The sequence below is a fragment of the Corythoichthys intestinalis genome, chromosome 1, assembly GCF_030265065.1.
Source record: "Corythoichthys intestinalis isolate RoL2023-P3 chromosome 1, ASM3026506v1, whole genome shotgun sequence".
Classification (NCBI taxonomy): domain Eukaryota; kingdom Metazoa; phylum Chordata; class Actinopteri; order Syngnathiformes; family Syngnathidae; genus Corythoichthys; species Corythoichthys intestinalis.
Genome location: NC_080395.1, coordinates 47,627,841 through 47,647,364, shown reverse-complemented (window position 1 = coordinate 47,647,364; position 19,524 = coordinate 47,627,841). Strand labels below are relative to the sequence as shown.

The window sequence follows — 19,524 nt, the reverse complement described above, 5'->3', positions numbered from 1 at the left end:
GAAGAACAACCAAGTATTATCATGCCTCATAGTCATTAGTCCTAATGGTTGCTAATTTTTACCCCAGATTCCTGAGTCTGCTTCTCTGTGCTGGAGCTATCCTCCTCCTCAGCATGGCCCTGCTTCACTGTGTTGTCAGACTCTTCAGGTGAGTCTACGTCCACGCTCTCTTCCCTGATTAAAGGCTCCCCTGTGAACTCTGACCCTTCAACTGCTGCTGCCAATGAAAGGAAAACTTAAAAATTCTGACCAAATAAAATTTTTAATACATAAGGTCGAGCCATATGTTTACATATTGTACATGTTATCATATCTCCATAGGCCACCCCTGTCATTTCACTTTTACATGTCTATTAGGCAATTACATTTACCTGAGCGCCTGCGTTGGGCCTCACTGAGAAGGGGCTGATGGAGATCTCCCGAATCACTGCTGCAAACCCCCTTTGGCATTTGACGCCCGCAACTGCAGTGGACAAGTCAAGTCTCATGCATGACTTAAATTAAACAATAATATGCAATAATTTTTCCGTAGTTTCTTACCTGGTGCAAAGAGGTAAAGTGGAGCTGCGGAATGCCTGCTGGAAGTCACTCGAGCTGAGCGTGTAGCCCAAAGGCTTGTGCAAGTTTAGGTTGACACTCGGCTTTGTCAGGAAGTCCGCCGTGTCTGGGAACTCCACAGGCGAACGGGTGACTAGGGATGATGAAGAGCCTGTGGTTATAGATGAAGGACTGTGGCTAGGAGAAGTGACAGGACTCAAACTAGGTGAGGTCCCTGATGATGGAAAGAAACAAGGGTTTGTTCGTCAAAACATGTTCAATGTATTTGCCAGGAAATGTCCAGAAACCTTAAATTTGAAAAGAGAGACACTCTGTGCCAGCTGTAATCCGCATCCACAAATTCACTGAGTACCCTTCTGACACTCAACAATTGAGAATATTCAGTCATTACATTGCTCTGATCACCTGTACTGAATGGAAACTCACTCAGAAAGAAATCGGCCCCCCAAGAAGATATCTACTTCTGTCCTTCACTTTTCTCTGTCTTAGCACCTTATTTATGAGCACTTAGAATCATAGTTTTATGGAACTTCCGAAACTGCCCAAATATGACATCGTTGTTGGAAAAAAAAGTCAGTCTACCTGACTGCGTTGAAGAGCTTTGTTTGTTGTGCTTTGCTTAATTCGGCACAAGCTCTTGGTATGACTTTGGTGCTGTCCTGTGGAATCTTGGTTTAATTACATTTAATTTTCAAATGGAGTGTTTTATGGTTTGAAATTACAATCCAGTATTTTAATGCACCATGTGCCCAGTCCATCGTGAGACTGAAAAGATGTTTCTGCTTCTGAATCAGTGAATAACCACCTGTGTGGTATACTTTGATGTTGTAATTTGCTTGTGTTCCCTAAAACGCACGTACTGATATGCGTAAATGCCTAAGATTGTGCTTAACACCTGGAATCCACACGTATAAAAATGGTGCAAAAAAAATTAAAAGTAGAATACTCATGTAGCACATTTATCTACGCACTTTTACTGTGCCCAAAGCGCTTTACATTAGCACACATTCACCTCTTCACACACACATACACCAATGGTGCGGCTGCCCTGTCAACCCACTGTGAGCAAACTAGAAGTCAGTGTCTTGCCAAAACACATTTTGACATGAGCAGTACAAAGTGTAATTACAAATATTTCTGTGATTGTTAGCATGTTATTGTGGCTTGCATGCCAGCTTATACTATTGATGAGCTTCATGTGAAGGTGGTTGGTTAATGTTAATTAATATAAAAATAATATAACTACCGAATATAGTTCTTTGGTTTCATGTTTGAGTACACACTCAATGCATAGTGTGGGTTGGGATCATCTCTGTTAAGTGCTTTTACCCCATCAAGTGGCAGTCCTGTGCAATTACAAACATTTTTTAGGTGGGATAAGGGCATGATTTTGTTTTTTTCTCGATAACATGGTGAGCCTGGGTAACAACCCCAGTGTTACCATGTACACATAGTCACATACACGCACTCACACAGCCACAAATAACATAATTTGCACTTGAAAAGTAACAAAGACATAGCATATTTACTTTACAGACATATTACTTACTTGCATGTAGTGTATTGAAAAAATATAGTTATTTTTATGGGAGAACGTAGTGATATTATAAAAGATGAGCTCTTTATTAGAATTGTGTGAGAGAGCTCTGCCCACCTGCTCTCCTGGACCCTACGTGGTAGGTGAGGGTGACAGATGAAGATCTCTGCTTAGGAATGGTGAGTAGGTTTGCATTTGGACCATTGGACAGACCTGAGCTGGAGACAACAAACACAAACACAATGACACCTGGCATCATTCATTGCCCTATCACTTGAGCCCATTTAAAGTGCAGCAGATAGGATGGATATGTACTGCCATCTTGTGGACGCAGGTAGGGACTGCATGTGCAGACCATAATGCACTAACAACAAATGAAAATACTGGACGTAATACATTTTAAGAAATTCAGAGAAAGTGAGTCAACTGTAAAAGAAGGTTGTCTTTGATTGAACAGAAATGAGTTTGGGACAAAAGTAAAGACTGCGTGTCGTGTTGATACCTAATCAAGTTAAGGTCTGGGTGGGATCTCTTCCCAGTGCTACGTTCCCATCGTGATGACAGTGAGTCGAGAGGAGGCAGCACAGAAGAGGAGGTAGAACTCCGCCTGGGCTGAGGAGTAGGGAGGCTGTTTCTGCTGCTCAAACCCTGAAACGGTAAGCCATAATTAGAACTGCTACACAAAGTATATCACATGAATACACTTACAGTATAAACAGTACAACAGTGCTAATGCAAATACCCACCTTAATGGTTTTTCGTTCACTCCTCTCTACCAAGTCATCCACCTCGTCACAGGGGTAGAAGCCAGGGAATGGGGTAAAAGGGTTGACCCGGGGGCGACACGAGCCTGAGAAGGTCCCCATGAGGCTGGAGATGCTGTGAAGCGTTGAGATGGTGTGGGGCGACAAAGATGAGTCCATCAACAGCTCTGACACCTGGTTCCTGGCCTCATTGATGACTGAAAGGTCAACACCATTGCCGGTTGCTGCACCCTGACATTGCATTAAGAGGGATGAGAGTCAAGGCAATATCAAAATTTGATTGTGAATTGATTTAGTTACTGGCAAATTCCTAAAATGCTTAACACAAATGAGTACAGCTCCTCTGAATATTTTCAGTTTCTCAGTGAATACACAGTTAGTCCCCAGTAATACTGAAGGATTAAACTCAACTGTGGTTAAATTAAGATTGAAATGTGGCATTAAAGATAAAAATCCTTAGAGGTTTGAAAGATTATGTGTGCATTCTTTTTTGAAAGATTGCAAATTGAAAATCTTTTTTTTTTTGTTCCCCATATTTTGAAACCCAATCCTCCCCTTGGGGCCATTAACAACGGCCAGTAATGACAATGGAATTAATTTGTTTTTGTTTTTTTAAATAATATTGTATGGCATATAATATTATGTTCCTCAAATTAAACTCAAGGGTTTCAAACAAATTTGTTAGTGTGTGTGTTGTGTAAGAGTGTGACAATATCTCGATACAGCGACATATCGCGATATTTTGCAACCCGATGGGTTATCGATATGCTCCCGCCAAGAATCGATACTTTTATTTAACATATTGGCCATACAATGGAGTATGGATGCTGTAAACCAGGGGTTCCCAACCTATTCCACTAAGGCACACTGTGGGTGCAGGATTTCATTCTTACCAAACAAGATGACAACACTTTTTCCCCAATCTGGTGTTTTACAAGTGCAATCAGTTGATTGCAGTCAGGTGTGGCTTGTTTTAGCAGAAGCCTCATTGGTTCAACTGTCTCTGCTGGATCGGCTGGAACAAAAACCAGGACCCACAGTGTGCCTTGAGGACTGGGTTGAAAACCCCTGCTGTAAACTGCTCAATGTTTGTTGAGCAATTCCTTGGCGGTCCACTAGGGGCGCTCGGGAGTGACGGTGAGGGTAAAGTGCGCACAAGTTGTCTAGAGAAGAAGAGGAAGCTCCAAGTGGGTTGAAAAAATAAAAAAGCTCCGTGAGAACGGTGGAGGAAAAAATGAGAAAAATATTGCTACAAATCACACATGGGGACACACTTTAGATTTTACAACAAGAAGAAAGGAAGTAAGGTGAACAAGGACTTTTTTGTATGCAAGAATTGTCTAAGAAAAATAAGTTTCACTGGGAGCTGGTGACGTAGTGGGCACTGGAGTTTGTGAGCTTTGCTTTCATCACTTCAGGTAAGAAAGTTTTGCAATGTAATTGACTTTTTAATTTACATGTATTATTTTGAGGACATTTGGTGTTGAATGATATAAACTAAACCAGCACCCTAAACTGGATGAAAATGAATATCGAACAAGCCCACATGAATTTACAGATTTATTTGAGAACCAATTTCCATCTAGTTTACTGCACAAACTGGTATTACTGTCATTTTGATACAATAAGCTATAAAAATGGTTTGAATAGGTTCCAAGATATATAAAGTGATGTGCATGATAATTAATGTAGCCTACATATTAAAAATAGGTAATTATTGATGTAGCCTACATATTAAAAATAGGTAATTACTGAATTTTTAATTTCTATACATTCAATTCATATTTTTTTAAATTCAATACTTCCAACACAAAAAAATCAGGATTTCAACTCAAACGCCATGAAGTAGCTAATATTTTTTGTTTTATTTTGTTGTTTTTAAGGTGAGGAAGACTGACTGAGCAAGTCTGACATCTTAAATGCTGAAGCAGATAGCGGAAGTGCTCAAACCAAGCAACAAAGGTCATATACGAAGAAAAGACCCACCAATTTTATCATTGCCCCACTCCAAGCTCAACTGCTGACACCCACGGCACTTTTTATTTATGTATTTTCTTAAAGATTTAAAACTTTAAAGAAATTAAGGGTGCCATTCATCACGATCTCTCCAAGCGATATCAGTGGTCGTGGTTGGTTTCCTCTATACAGTATGTGCAGGGGCACAATTTGCAGTAGATTTATATTTTAAAGCAATGTTGCACAGAAAAGGTGTCACTGTTTAATAAATGACTTAAACAGTATTTTCTCTATTTTTAAATATCTTTTTTTTTTTTCGTTTCAACAGTTGTATCGTAGAAAGTCATGTATCCAATTTCTGACCAATATATCGATAATCGCTGTATCGTGATATAATCGGTATCGTGAGCCTTGTATCGCGAATCGTATCGTATCGTGAGGTGCCCTGAGGTTCCCACTCCTAGTGTTGTGTGTACTCAATTATTTTGAGGACTTTATACTCGGGATTGCAACCTTTGTGTACCTCAGGATAAAAATACGATTTGCGATACAACGCTCAAAATAGCTATCTCACGATATGGTGATACACAAAAGAGATGGTGAAGTGTGAATTTAACAAAAAATGGATGGAAGATGGTTCACTGATATATTGTGATACTCCATCCATCCATCCATCCATCCATCCATCCATCCATCCATCCATCCATCCATCCATCCATCCATCCATCCATCCATCCATCCATCCATCCATCCATCCATCCATCCATCCATCCATCCATCCATCCATCCATCCATCCATCATCTACAGCTTAATCCGGGGTCGGGTCACGGGGGCAGCAGCTTTAGCAAGGAAGCCCAGACTTCCCTCTCTCCAACCACTTCAACCAGCTCCTCTGGTGGGATCCCAAGGCGTTCCCAGGCCAGCCGAGACACAGTTCGTCTCTCCAGCGTGTCCTGGGTCATCCCCGGGGCCTCCCGCCGGTAGGACATGCCCGGAAAACCTCTCTAGTGAGGCGTCCAGGGGCCCGAGCCACCTCAACTGGTTCATCTAAACGCAAAGGAGTAGAGGCTCGACACAGAGTCCCTCCAGGATGACCGAGCTTCTCATCCAATCTCTAAGGGAATGCCCGAACACCCTGCGGAGGAAACTCATTTTGGCCAATTATATCCACGATCTTGTTCTTTCGGTCACGACCCACAGCTCGTGACCGTAGGTGCGGGTAGGAAGGCAGATCGACTGGTAAATCGAGAGCTTTGCGCTTCGGCTCAGCTCCTTCTTCACCACTACGGACCTGTACAGAATCCGCATACCTGCAGATGCTGCACCGATCCGCCTGTCGATCTCCAGCTCCCTCCTACCCTCACTCGTGAACAAGGCCCCAAGATACTTGAACTCCTCCTCGTTGGGGCAGGATCTCATCCCCGACCCGGAGAGGGCACTCCACCCATCTCCGACAGAGGACCATGGTGCTCGAGGTGCTGATCTTCATCCCAACCGCTTACCACTCTGCTGCGAACCGCTCCAGTGAGAGGAGGTCATTGCTTGATGAAGCCAACAGCACCACATCATCTGCAAAAAGCAGAGATTCAATGCTAAGGTCACCAAACTGGACCCCCTCAATGCTTCGGCTGCGCCTAGAAATTCTGTCCATAAAAATTATGAACAGAATCGGTGACAAAGGGTAGCCTTGGCAGAGTCCAACCCTCACTGGGAACGAATTCGACTTACTGCCAGAAATGCGGACCAAACTCTGACACCGGTCGTACAGGGATCGAACAGCCCTTACCAAGGGGCTCGGGACCCCGTACTCCCGGAGCACCTCCCACAGGACTCCCCGAGGCACACGGTCGAACGCCTTCTCCAGATCCACAAAACACATGTAGAATGGTTGGGCGAACTCCCATGCACCCTCGAGGACCCTGCTGAGGGTGTAGAGCTGGTCCACTGTTTCACGAAAACCACATTGCTCCTCCTGAATGCAAGATTCGACTTCCCGACAGACCCTCCTCTCCAGCACCCCTGAATAGACTTTACCGGGGAGGCTGAGGAGTGTGATCCCTCTATGACTGGAAGGGGGACCGCCACCCCAGTCTGCCAATCCAGAGGCACTGTCCCTGATGTCCACGCGATGTTGTAGAGGCGTGTCAGCCATGACAGCCCCACAAGATCCAGAGCCTTTAGGAGCTCCGGGTGGATCTCATCTACCCCCGGGGCCTTGTCACCGAGGAGCTTTCCAACCACCTCAGTGACTTCAACCCCAGAGATCGGTAGGGATGGGAATCGAAATCCGATTCCAATTCGGAACCGGTTCCGAGTGTTTCGAGGCTTCGACATCACAATGAAAAAGCCTTAACGATCCCTTTAACGATCCCTAAAGACGCATATTGCGTCGTGACGTGCCTTGTTGTCCAGACGCATCAAACTAGCATGGCGCCAAGAACCACTCGCTCCAAAGTTTGGCTACACTTCACCAGGAAAAAGGGTGAAAATGAAAGGTTACAATAGTTTAGCACGAGCATTGCCGCCGTAAACATAACAATGACAGCACGTAGATTCGAACGCTCGAAAGTGTGTCTTCACTTCACGGGGAAAAATTACAATAAAGCGACTTGCAGTCATTGCGAGATGGAAATAACTGCATCGGGAGGGAATAGACTGCACTGTCCTAACCGAGACGCTAAGGCTCAGTCCTGGCTATACAGCTAGCTAAACCTCCAAATGACGATGCAGAAGACGTTGGTATAATTTGCTGACTTTATTCAACCATCACTTGAAACTAAAAATAGAAATGAAACAAATCAATTTCGTCCCCAATAACAAACAGGTTTGCATCAACGTAAATCAGCGATGATTAGCTGCTAACACAGTAATAACAACAGTTAGCATGCGTTCACTAGCATTAGCACATCGTTTAAACCACTACACAACTGGATTTAAGTGTCCGATTGCGAGTGGAAACACACAACAACAACACAGAAGATGATACATACAGGCGTTGGCTCTGTAGATATTTTACAAACATTAACAAAGAACGTAGGCTCGTGGCAGTGTTTCCCATTCTCACTAACTCGCTCACTCGCTTGGCTGCGGTATTTCTTCTTCTTCGCGTGTAAGCGCGCTCTTCTTCACGTGAGCGCGCTCTTCTTCGCGTGAGGAAGCGCAAGGGCGCCACCACTTGAGCGTGAAAGCACCATAAAAACTAAAAGGCATGCATTTCAATCTACTGGTAATTAAAAACAAGGGTCCCCAAACTACGGCCCGCGGCTCCATATTTGGTCCGGCCCCCTGAACAATTCCAGAGAGTATTTTGAATTTTTTTTGTTTTTTTCTCCCTCAGTAGTTATTTATTTCCTGTCCTTTGTCAGTGAATAACTCAGAGAGGGTTATTTGGTTATTATCTATTTAATTAATAGTGCTATTATTATTTATTAATATTATTATATTATATTATTATTTTTATTTTATTTACTTTTGTTCCTCGAAGAATCCACAGAGGGTTATTTGATTGTGGCTTTCTGAAAAACAATATTTTTTTTACATTTACGCACTCCTGCAATCGTCACACTTTTTCTGTTACAAACTGACCCCGGCCTCTCATCAGAGAAGGGAAAAGTTATTTGGCCCTCACAGGAAAAAGTTTGGGGACATTGCCAAAGGCAGAACAACGACCTATATGCCAAAATATACCAATATTTTTTTATTTCTATTAGAAAAATGTTTCAGTAAAATGTTACACATTCTTGTGCATTTGCCACTTATTGCCACAGTTAACATTAAGGCTTTGGGCCTCTTTTGACCTCGTTGTGAGTTTGTAAGGTTGTGACTTCTGATTAAACAAACTTGATGCCAATCAAAATGTTTGTTCTTCTTTTTCCCGAAATTAGAATCGATAAGAGAATAGATAAAGAATCGAATCGTTAAGCAATATCAATAATGGAATCGGAATCGTAAAAATCGTATCAATTCCCATCCCTAGAGATCGGACAGCACACCTTGGAGTCCCCAGACTCTGCTTCCTCAAAGGAAGGCGTGTCGGTGGAATTGAGGAGGACTTTGAAGTATTCTCCCCACCAACTCACAACGTCCCGAGTCGAGGTCAGCAGTAACCCATCTTCAGTATAGAGCCTACCCACGTACCACGTGCTCGCTGTATGGTTCCGCCCACTTGTCCGTCATTTTGACTCTGTATTAGCATTGTTTTCAATTGATGGCGGAATTTAAAATGCATTTCATGGAAGACCCGGTGCTTTCTGATGCCGCAAACTCACTGGATCTGTTGCATAAAAGGCGTTATGAGGAAAAGCTTCGTTCTATACAGTCGCCAGATCCATATTTGATGCCCAAATCGATGTTTTTCGACCCACTGTCTTCGCCCTGTCTGCCTGACATCTGCTACGCAGATATTTACAATTATCTTGTCCACACTAAATCAGCCTATTCTCACGAAAATATGAAAAACTTCAAGAGCTTGGAGGCTTATAAATACTTCGTTGCTGGTTGGGTGAAACAGGTCCTCGTCCACGAAAATTCGGCAGGAATCTATCTTGTGCTTGGAAAGGTGAGTTACGAAATTTTCAATTCAAAATCTTTTGTTATTGCTAACATCCACTGTCAAGTCTAATGTATTTCATTTCGTTTGTCAATGGAGTTAAGGCTTTTAATGTTTATATGGTTTAGCGATAGCACTCTCACTACATACATATTGTATGTTGTCGGCGATTAGCCTAGCAATGATCTTAATTATGGTTATTTGTCAGCCCCGTAGACGAGGCCAGTTTCTTTCACTTGGTACCAGCTAAATATTATTCAAAAAATAACGATGGTGGAAGAAAGGGAAGTCACAAACATCTTGAATTTGAAACTATGTCGTACTACGTCGTATGTTGTCGGCGATTAGCCTAGCAATGATCTTAATTGTGGTTGTCAGGCCAAAACCCTCTAAATATATATTAAATGCATCTTACCGGATATAAAATGACTACTACATAGTCTGTGGTGATTTTTTGGTGCCCAGTTTTCACGTCGAATTGCAGCCGTCCATTTCGCTCTCCTCTTTGGATCCCTCGGAATACGGTAAAACTTCAAGTCTCTCCTTCCATCTTCTCTGTTAGTGCAACCAACAGCCACACACGCCTTCACCATTTTGATTATTAATGTTAAGGAGCAGAAAAACACGCCGTAAATTGGAGAAATGTACGTAGCCGTAACAAGGATTTAATTATTTTAAACTGATCTTACAGTCGTAAATCCATCACTGTAATGCGTCCATGAAAACATTTGATGTTTTCACGTCAATAAAGCGTTATAAATAAGCGCTCCCGTCAGGGGGGACATTTCACGCGGGGCAGCTATTTTTCGGCACACACCGGGCCGTTGTCGATCAAGTTTCATTTTACAATAGTGAAAACAACGGTGACGCTCAGCTGACCAAATGTCGGTTTATATCCGGGCCAGTGCCGATTTTGGGTACCCAACTCCTCATCGTGACATAACTTGGAGTATGATTGGAAATTTTGTGGCCTCAGGACGAGCTCTGATGCACGGGACGGGACCGGACGGGAGGAAACATCGGTTTGGGCATCAAAAATGGATCTGGCGACTGGATCAACCAAAGCTTTTCCAAATAACGGCTTTTATGCAACTCATCCAATGAGTTCACAGCGTCAGAAAGCACCGTGGCTTCCATAATTTGCAAGTGAATCCACCTTTAGAAACTACGATCATTGACAATACGACACACAATGACGGACAATATGGCGGCACAATACAGCGATCACGTGATTGTGTGACGTTGGTGATTACGGTCTATACACAGTGTTTATGGTTGACTGCTTTCATCTCCTAAGATGCCGGATGGTAGACCAGAATTTCCTCGAAGCCGTCTGGAAGTCGTTTTCCATGGCCTCGCCTAACTCCTCCCATGTCTGGGTTTTTGCCTCGGCAACCGCCGAAGCCGCAGTCCGATTAGCCAGCCGGTACCTGTCAGCTGCCTCCGGAGTCCCAAAGGATTTTATGTTGGATGTCGAAAGGATCGTATGTCAAGTTACCACTGAATTTGGAATTTCTTTGTTTTATGCCCCCCACCCCACACACACAAAAGTCAAACTATGCTTTTATGTCCATTTTGATGTTTCTTTCTAAAGTGATATACAAATATCGCAATAATCGTCTACAAGTGTAGTATTGGATTAATCGGGATCAAATTAAATCGTGATACGAATCATATCGCCAGATATGAGGCAATACACACCCCTAATATTTATATATATATTTTTTTTTTTTTACCTGAAACAATAGTATTTGTGTATTTGATTTTGATGAGTATGTTAAAAAAATACATGGTAAGAAAAGCAGAGGTCTGTAAATGACATTAAATTTAAAAGAATATTACAGATTCATTTATCAATCTAATGTTTTAAGTGTTGCCCAAGGTGTTCTATAAAAATAGATAAAACAGGAACAAATCGGGACTTTGGGCCATGGGAGCAAAATTCTTTGACAGAGTAAACAAATAGTTCCTAGAGGAGAGGGAATGTCTGAGAGCGATAAAATGTGGAAAGTCAACAATGTCAAGGTTATTATGTGCCAGCTATTTAGCAGGGTGCGCGCGTGTCCGAGCAAGAGTGAATGTACCAACATGTCGTACTGAAAACCAGCTTTCCTTATGGTCAACACAACAAGCTTGTTTGATATCTCTTTGTACAAATGAAAGGAATTACTGACCTGATACTGTGGTTTGTACCAGTGTTTAAGATCCCAGTCCCACAAGATCATCTGAAAAGCAAAGTCAAAAACATTTTTAGGGAATATGTAGGCACTCATAGCAGGCAGCATAAATTTTACATGCTAAAATAAATTCTATATTGCAGCTTTTCAGTGAGGGGACTGGCAGGTCCGCATGCAGTAAGTTCAAGTTACCGAAATGCACAGTGTAGTAAAAGATTACATGAAGGATTTGATGCACAGCATGATACACTTCCCACGACAGGTATGCTAATGCCTGCTGCCCTACTGAAAGCAGACTGAGGAAGAAAGGTAAACCGCTAAAACCACTGTTGTGAATCTACAATGGAACTATGAGATCCTATCTGGTGGCAACTATGTCAATCGGACATATTTCCATGCTATCTGTTGGTAACCAAACATCGCTTGCAATCTACAACAGAATAAAGTCAAGAGTTGGAGCAGGTTGGTTAAGGGCGCTTTCACACTAAACCAAAAGGACCAGGTCCGGTTGGAGAGCTACCTCACAGCAACACTTGCAAATGAGTTGTTGAAAAAGTTCAGCATTCACACTGCGGGACTTTCCGAGTAGCATCACGTGGACAAAAGGCGCACTCATTGATTGGAAAACTAGAAGAGGAAATACCTCCCTAATGGGAGGGAGCATGGTGCGTAAGAGCGTGGTGCTGCACGTAATGTTAAACTGTATACAGTTTTTTTTATTATATTACCGTCTTTTATTTTGCAATGACAATATAACTGTGACAGCATGTGTCATTTTTTTGGTCACCTGACTGTTTTGTGCAGCAGATGTTTGTATGCAAGTTAAAAAAAAATAAAATAAAATAATGTAGCATACCATAGCAACTTGCCGCTCAGTCAGCTCTCCCTCCCAACTTGAGCGAACTGGAGTATATAAAAAAATGCATCTGGGAAAATTAAAGCACAAAATGGAATCGCGTGGTACCAAGTCACACAGGCGCTCTCACTTTCGTGAGTTTTTGGACTGTGAAATTGTCGCCACTTCAAGGAGAGAGAGACTCACGATACAGCCCCCCCCCCCGACCCCCCCCCCCCCCCCCCCCGAGTCTCCGCACGTCTTGGCTTCTGTCACTCTCACACGGTACATTCAACAATAAGATGCAAAACAAATCCGCCCCATTAGAACCCGGTTCTGTGTATCAATTGCAACTGCTTAGCACAGCACAACAACATTTGGCCATGGTTCATTTGTCATCTTGCCATTGTTGATTTTGAATAGCGTGCGAGCTGTACTTCCGCTTCCAAGGATGCCCTGCGTGTACCGTCACAGCTCAGAACATCAAAGCTGCACGATGTAATGCTGCACATAAAGTAGCAAAAGCGCACCCTTCTCTGGTTGCATTCACGAGCGTAGCAGGGTGTGCTTAAAGCGGACAGAGACCCACGATTTTTTAGCAGCCCAGAGTCCATTTGTTTGGTCTGAACTACGAGTTCAGAGGTCGGGTGCGCATTAAAATTAGCAAACTATCTGAGAAAAAGAACTGATCCGTTTAAAACAGACCAAACAGTGCTAGTGTGAAAGCGCCCTAACAGAACACAACTAGGCCTCAAATGACCCAGCCTGCTGTATAAATTATGTCTAACTAACGTAGAAATTTCCATATTATGTTACGCTCAAACTTTGTCGTGTAACCCTGCCACTGAAGTTAGACAGAACCAAACTTTTTTCTTTTTTTTTTAACTAATTGGCTGCCATTGACAAGACTTCCTACCCAGTTGAAACGAGAGGGCTGGCACTGATTCATCAGTTTCAGCCCTCCCTTTTCAGATGGATTGAATGTCTGTAACTGTCAATGGCAGCTAATGAGTTGATTTAGAAGGATATACTGAGCAATGGCTTGAATTATGTTTGTCAGGTGTCTGAGTTCTGCAACAGGGTTTCACTCGGCAAAAACAAAACATTTGATATAAAATTGGATGAAGAGATAAAGATAAAATGGATAAAGACGTCATTTGTCTGTGTATGTATGTATATACTGTATATATATATATATATTACTGGTGTCAACAATAATCGATGTGGCGATGCATCCTGATGCGGGGCATGGACGATTCGATTCGATGCGGGCAACAAGCTGAATCGATTCAGCGCATTTTAAAATGTAAGACTAGTAGCCTAGGTCTTGATCCCGAACCCGACCCAACCCGACCCGAATTTCGGGCAGAGTCGGGCCCAAAATGTCACGTTTGGGTCGGGGTCTGGCCGGACTTCTCGCTCGCTCGCTTTTTTTTTTTTAAATAAATATATATTTGTACACTAAAACGATGTATGAATGTTAAACTAAGGAATGTTTGTTATAAAAATAAATAAATTGGATAAAACAGAGAGAAGGCGCTTTGGTAATCCCAAACATGAGCCGCAGCAGAGCCAGTGCATTGTTTGCGCACATGAACGCCGTATATATATCTGAAAGTATACTATTTTCATTTGACTTCAACCATGAGTGACACAAGAGCCAATAAAAAGTTGTTCAATGTCTGATCGCTTGTGTTGCCTCATGATTCACAAAAAATATGCTTTGCTTTAATCGAATCGAATCGTGGCCCTCCGAATCGTAATCGAATCGAATCGTGAGGGCAGTGCCGATGCACACCTCTAATATATATATAAATATACAGTATACATATATATATACATATATATTAGGGCTGTCAAAATTATCGCGTTAACGGGCGGTAATTATTTTTTTAAATTAATCACGTTAAAATATTTGACATGCCCACTTGTTAATTGTGTTTTATGGAGTTTTGCCTCCCTCTGCTGGCGCTTGGGTGCTACTGATTTTTTAGGCTTCAGCACCCATGAACATTGTGTAAGTTTTTTGATTGAAAATTTTACACATTTTTATTAAAACGAAAATATTAAGAGGGGTTTTGATATAGAATTTCTATAACTTGTACTAACATTTATCTTTTAAGAACTACAAGTCTTTCTATCCATGGATCACTTTAACAGAATGTTAATAATGTTAATGCCATCTTGTTGATTTATTGTTATAATAAACAAATACAGTCCTTATGTACCGTATGTTGAATGCATATATCCATCTTGTGTCTTACCTTTCCATTCCAACATTTTACAGATTATATCTATAATTTACAGAAAAATATGGCATATTTTATAGATGGTTTGAATTGCGATTAATTACGATTAATTTTTAAGCTGTAATTAACTCGATTAAAAATTGTAATCGTTTGACAGCCCTAATATATATATATATATATATATATATATATACACACAGTATATACACTATATCAAGTGTAGAAGAATGATTACAGAAAAATATTTGTTCTGAATAGGTGATTGTTTTCAGACCAGTTGCCTGTGTTTGGAAAATGCAAATGTCATAATTTACATGTAACCTGAGTTGATCAAAAGGAAGGTATAGAGCAAAAAAAGATAATAAACAGTAATTTAAAAAGTTTTATTCAAGTGTGACAATATTTTTTTTTAAATCTCCATATTTTTTTTTCCATGGAACCGTGTGAAAATGAGCTTCAAATGCTGCATGCGACATGAGCACAAATCCAGATTGTTCCAAAGATGAGTGGCTCCATCCCATCTCCTCTAATCACACGCTGCTTCATTGATCAAAGTGCCATGTTGGGTGTTTGTCATCAGAATCTGGACAATGCTGCCAAACATTCAATATGGCAAAAAAGCCCTGCTATGGCAACCTGAGGCAGAGGCCAGCAAAAGGCGGGTGGGGGGGGGGGGGGGGGCACGGCACCATGATGGCAGGAGATGGCCAAAGAACTGGCCTTTGGCCTTCTCATTGTCTATGGAGTAGCGAATAAAATCTGGAACAGACCAGTAAAAATTAAGTAGATGACAAAATGAAGGGGTTGAACAAACTGCTGAAAAAAGAAGTACATGAAGCACAGAATAAGATAAGAAACGAGTTATCGTTTGGTCCAGGTTAAAAGCCAAAATCTGACTCCCGAGCAAATACTTTCAGCCATTCAAAGAAAAGTGAAACTCACATATTCAAAATGAAAAGACACACAAGCAAAGGTGGACTGGAACCAAAAAATGGCCCTGCCATTTTTGTCCTGGGTGGCCCATGGTAACCTGTTAGGTTTTGTGTTTGGTTTCTCCTTGTGTGACTTGTCCCTGTGATTACCCATTGCTCTCACCTGTGTGTGTTTTCCCAGTGTATCCTGCAATCTGCATCCACCTGTGTTACCCAGCTGTTCCTCGTCTCGTTACCCCTTGTCTGCGTATATAATGACCCAGTTTCTTGTCACTCCTTGTTGCGTCATTGTCTATGTCCGTCTCTGCCAAAGTCAAGTCCGTTCCAAGCCCTCGTGTATCCGTCCCTCCGATTTAAGTACGTTTTGTTTGAATCTTGCCCTTTTGATCCCCAGTGGTTTTGGTTGTACTTTGTGTTTTTGTTAGATATCATTAAAACGTTTTTTGAGTTCATCGCCATCTGCCTCCTGCCTTGCATTTTTGTTTCCTGCGTTTGGGTCCACACACACCTGCCTGCCCAGCACTCCCTGACAGAATGACGCAACCAATTGTGGACCCAGCGGGAAAAATTCGCCACCGGCGTGCACGCCGACGACCATCTGCCCGTTCCCCTGATTGTTTTTCCTCGACATATTTTTTTGGATTCAGATTTTTCGGATTTTGAGGAAGATCATAATTTATATGATCTTCTCTCTGATTCAGACTCTGATTTTGATTTAATGCCCTCTGTCTCCCCTGATTATTTTTCTTACCACCCTCCGCACTCTGTGTCACGTTCGGAGCTCATAGCCAAGGACTCCTACCTGGGATCCCGTTGGGCCATCTATCGGGGACCCCCCCGGGGTGGTCTACGGGGTCGCCCAGGCTCAAGGCGGCCTAATGAGGCTGTTCTAACGCCCCTGCCACCTGAAGGCGCTCACCAAAGGCCTCGGCGTGGTCATCAACGCCGACGGCGTGCGGCAGTTCCTCCAGCGCCAGCTCCCCGCAGTCAAGTTCCTCCAGCGCCGGCTCCCCGCAGTCAAGTTCCTCCAGCGCCGGCTCCCCGCAGTCAAGTTCCTCCCGCGCCGGCTCCCCGCAGTCAAGTTCCTCCCGCGCCGGCTCCCCGCAGTCAAGTTCCTCCCGCGCCGGCTCCCCGCAGTCAAGTTCCTCCAGCGCCGGCTCCCCGCAGTCAAGTTCCTCCCGCGCCGGCTCCCCGCAGTCAAGTGGCTCCCGCGCCGGCTCCCCGCAGTCAAGTGGCTCCCGCGCCGGCTCCCCGCAGTCAAGTTCCTCCAGCGCCGGCTCCCCGCAGTCAAGTGGCTCCCGCGCCGGCTCCCCGCAGTCAAGTGGCTCCCGCGCCGGCTCCCCGCAGTCAAGTGGCTCCCGCGCCGGCTCCCCGCAGTCAAGTGGCTCCCGCGCCGGCTCCCCGCAGTCAAGTGGCTCCCGCGCAGACTCCCCGCAGTCAAGTGCCACCCGCGCCGACTCCCCGCAGTCTTGTGCTCCCGCCAGCAGACTCCTGCGACTCTGCTGCTGTCCCGCCAGCAGACTCCTGCGACTCTGCTGCTGTCCCGCCAGCAGACTCCTGCGACTCCGCTGCTGTCCCGCCAGCAGACTCCTGCGACTCCGCTGCTGTCCCGCCAGCAGACTCCTGCGACTCCGCTGCTGTCCCGCCAGCAGACGACGGCGACTCCGCTGCTGTCACGCCAGCAGACTCCTGCGACTCCGCTGCTGTCCCGCCAGCAGACGACGGCGACTCCGCTGCTGTCACGCCAGCAGACGACGGCGACTCCGCTGCTGTCACGCCAGCAGACGACGGCGACTCCGCTGCTGTCACGCCAGCAGACGACGGCGACTCCGCTGCTGTCCCGCCAGCAGACGACGGCGACTCCGCTGCTGTCCCGCCAGCAGACGACGGCGACTCCGCTGCTGTCCCGCCAGCAGACGACGGCGACTCCGCTGTTGTCCCGCCAGCAGACGACGGCGACTCCGCTGCTGTCCCGCCAGCAGACTCCTGCGACTCCGCTGCTGTCCCGCCAGCAGACTCCTGCGACTCCGCTGCTGTCCCGCCAGCAGACTCCTGCGACTCCGCTGCTGTCCCGCCAGCAGACTCCTGCGACTCCGCTGCTGTCCCGCCAGCAGACGACGGCGACTCCGCTGCTGTCCCGCCAGCAGACGACGGCGACTTCGCTGCTGTCCCGCCAGCAGACGACGGCGACTCCGCTGCTGTCACGCCAGCAGACGACGGCGACTCCGCTGCTGTCACGCCAGCAGACGACGGCGACTCCGCTGCTGTCACGCCAGCAGACGACGGCGACTCCGCTGCTGTCACGCCAGCAGACGACCCTAAAGCTCTTCCTGGTCCGCACGACGACCCCGACTCTGTTCCTGGTCCGCACGACGACCCAGACTCCGTTCCTGGTCCGCACGACGACCCAGACTCCGTTCCTGGTCCGCACGACGACCCAGACTCCGTTCCTGGTCCGCACGACGACCCAGACTCCGTTCCTGGTCCGCACGACGACCCAGACTCCGTTCCTGGTCCGCACGACGACCCAGACTCCGTTCCTGGTCCGCACGACGACCCAGACTCCGTTCCTGGTCCGCAAGACGACCCCGACTCCGTTCCTGGTCCGCAAGACGACCCCGACTCCGTTCCTGGTTCGCACGACGATTCCGACTCTGTTCCTGGTTCGCACGACGACTCCGACTCTGTTCCTGACCCTCGCCCCGACGATGCTGCTCCCCGTTTCCTGCCACAACGTGGCGGTATGGACGACCGAGCACTACCTCGTCTGGGACGCCCACCTGATCTGCCCGTGCAGTCACCCAATGTCTGGCGCCCCGGGCGCCCTCCCGATCGACCCGTGCGATCGGCCCACGTCTGGCGTCCTGGACGCCCGCCTGACTGGCCGTGACGGGCTGGTGTTGCTCCCTCCTCCGAGCAACCTTCTGACTTTTTGTTTCCTCGGGACGTCTGGGATCCGTCCCTTGGGGGGGGGGGGGGGGGGGGGGGTACTGTTAGGTTTTGTGTTTGGTTTCTCCTTGTGTGACTTGTCCCTGTGATTGCCCATTGCTCTCACCTGTGTGTGTTTTCCCAGTGTATCCTGCAATCTGCATCCACCTGTGTTACCCAGCTGTTCCTCGTCTCGTTACCCCTTGTCTGCGTATATAATGACCCAGTTTCTTGTCACTCCTTGTTGCGTCATTGTCTATGTCCATCTCTGCCAAAGTCAAGTCCGTTCCAAGCCCTCGTGTATCCGTCCCTCCGATTTAAGTAAGTTTTGTTTGAATCTTGCCTTTTTGATCCCCAGTGGTTTTGGTTGTACTTTGTGTTTTTGTTAGATATCATTAAAACGTTTTTTGAGTTCATCGCCATCTGCCTCCTGCCTTGCATTTTTGTTTCCTGCGTTTGGGTCCACACACACCTGCCTGCCCAGCACTCCCTGACATAACCCTTATGAAAAATTGTTTTTTACCCCCGTAAACTTAAGAAAACCGGAGCGGGGGTGATGCTAGCGTAGCGTAGCTTGTAGGGTGTTTTCCTGTACGATATGCAAACCAGTGTACAAGGGCCGCAGAGGGTCCTGGTCTTAGTTCCAACTGATTCAGCACAGACAGCTTAACCAATGAGGTTTCAGCAGAAACACGAAGCACCTGACCGCAATTAACTGATTGCACTTGTAAGAAACCAGATTGGGGAAAGGCTGTCCTCATTAGGGATGGGAATTGATAGGATTTTTACGATTCCGATTCCATTATCGATATTGCTTAACGATTCGCTTCTTTATCGATTCTCTTATCGATTCTAATTTGGGGAAAAAGAACAAACGTTTTGATTGGCATCGAGTTTGTTTAATCAGAAGTCACAACCTTGCAAACTCACAACGAGATCAAAAGAGGCCCAAAGCCTCAATGTTAACTGTGGCAATAAGTGGCAAATACACAAGAATGTGTAACATTTTACTGAAACATTTATCTAATAGAAATAAAA

The 19,524-nt window shown here is 45.2% G+C and overlaps 1 protein-coding gene across 3 annotated transcripts in view; it reads right to left on the bottom strand.

The window, feature by feature from the left end:
- Positions 1–19,524, bottom strand: part of pde3b (phosphodiesterase 3B) — an 85,374-nt gene that overhangs the window by 15,971 nt on the left and 49,879 nt on the right. The window contains exons 2-8 of one of the 3 annotated variants that reach the window (XM_057828275.1): positions 11,540–11,590; positions 2,842–3,090; positions 2,598–2,743; positions 2,213–2,313; positions 541–691; positions 372–463; positions 63–217 (exon numbers count right to left, since the gene is read on the bottom strand). In XM_057828275.1, the coding sequence (XP_057684258.1) occupies positions 63–217; positions 372–463; positions 541–691; positions 2,213–2,313; positions 2,598–2,743; positions 2,842–3,090; positions 11,540–11,590 (945 nt within the window). Of the gene's footprint in view, positions 1–62; positions 218–371; positions 464–540; positions 773–2,212; positions 2,314–2,597; positions 2,744–2,841; positions 3,091–11,539; positions 11,591–19,524 lie in introns of all 3 variants that reach the window. The other 2 variants (XM_057828122.1, XM_057828200.1) reach the window with 2 other exon arrangements.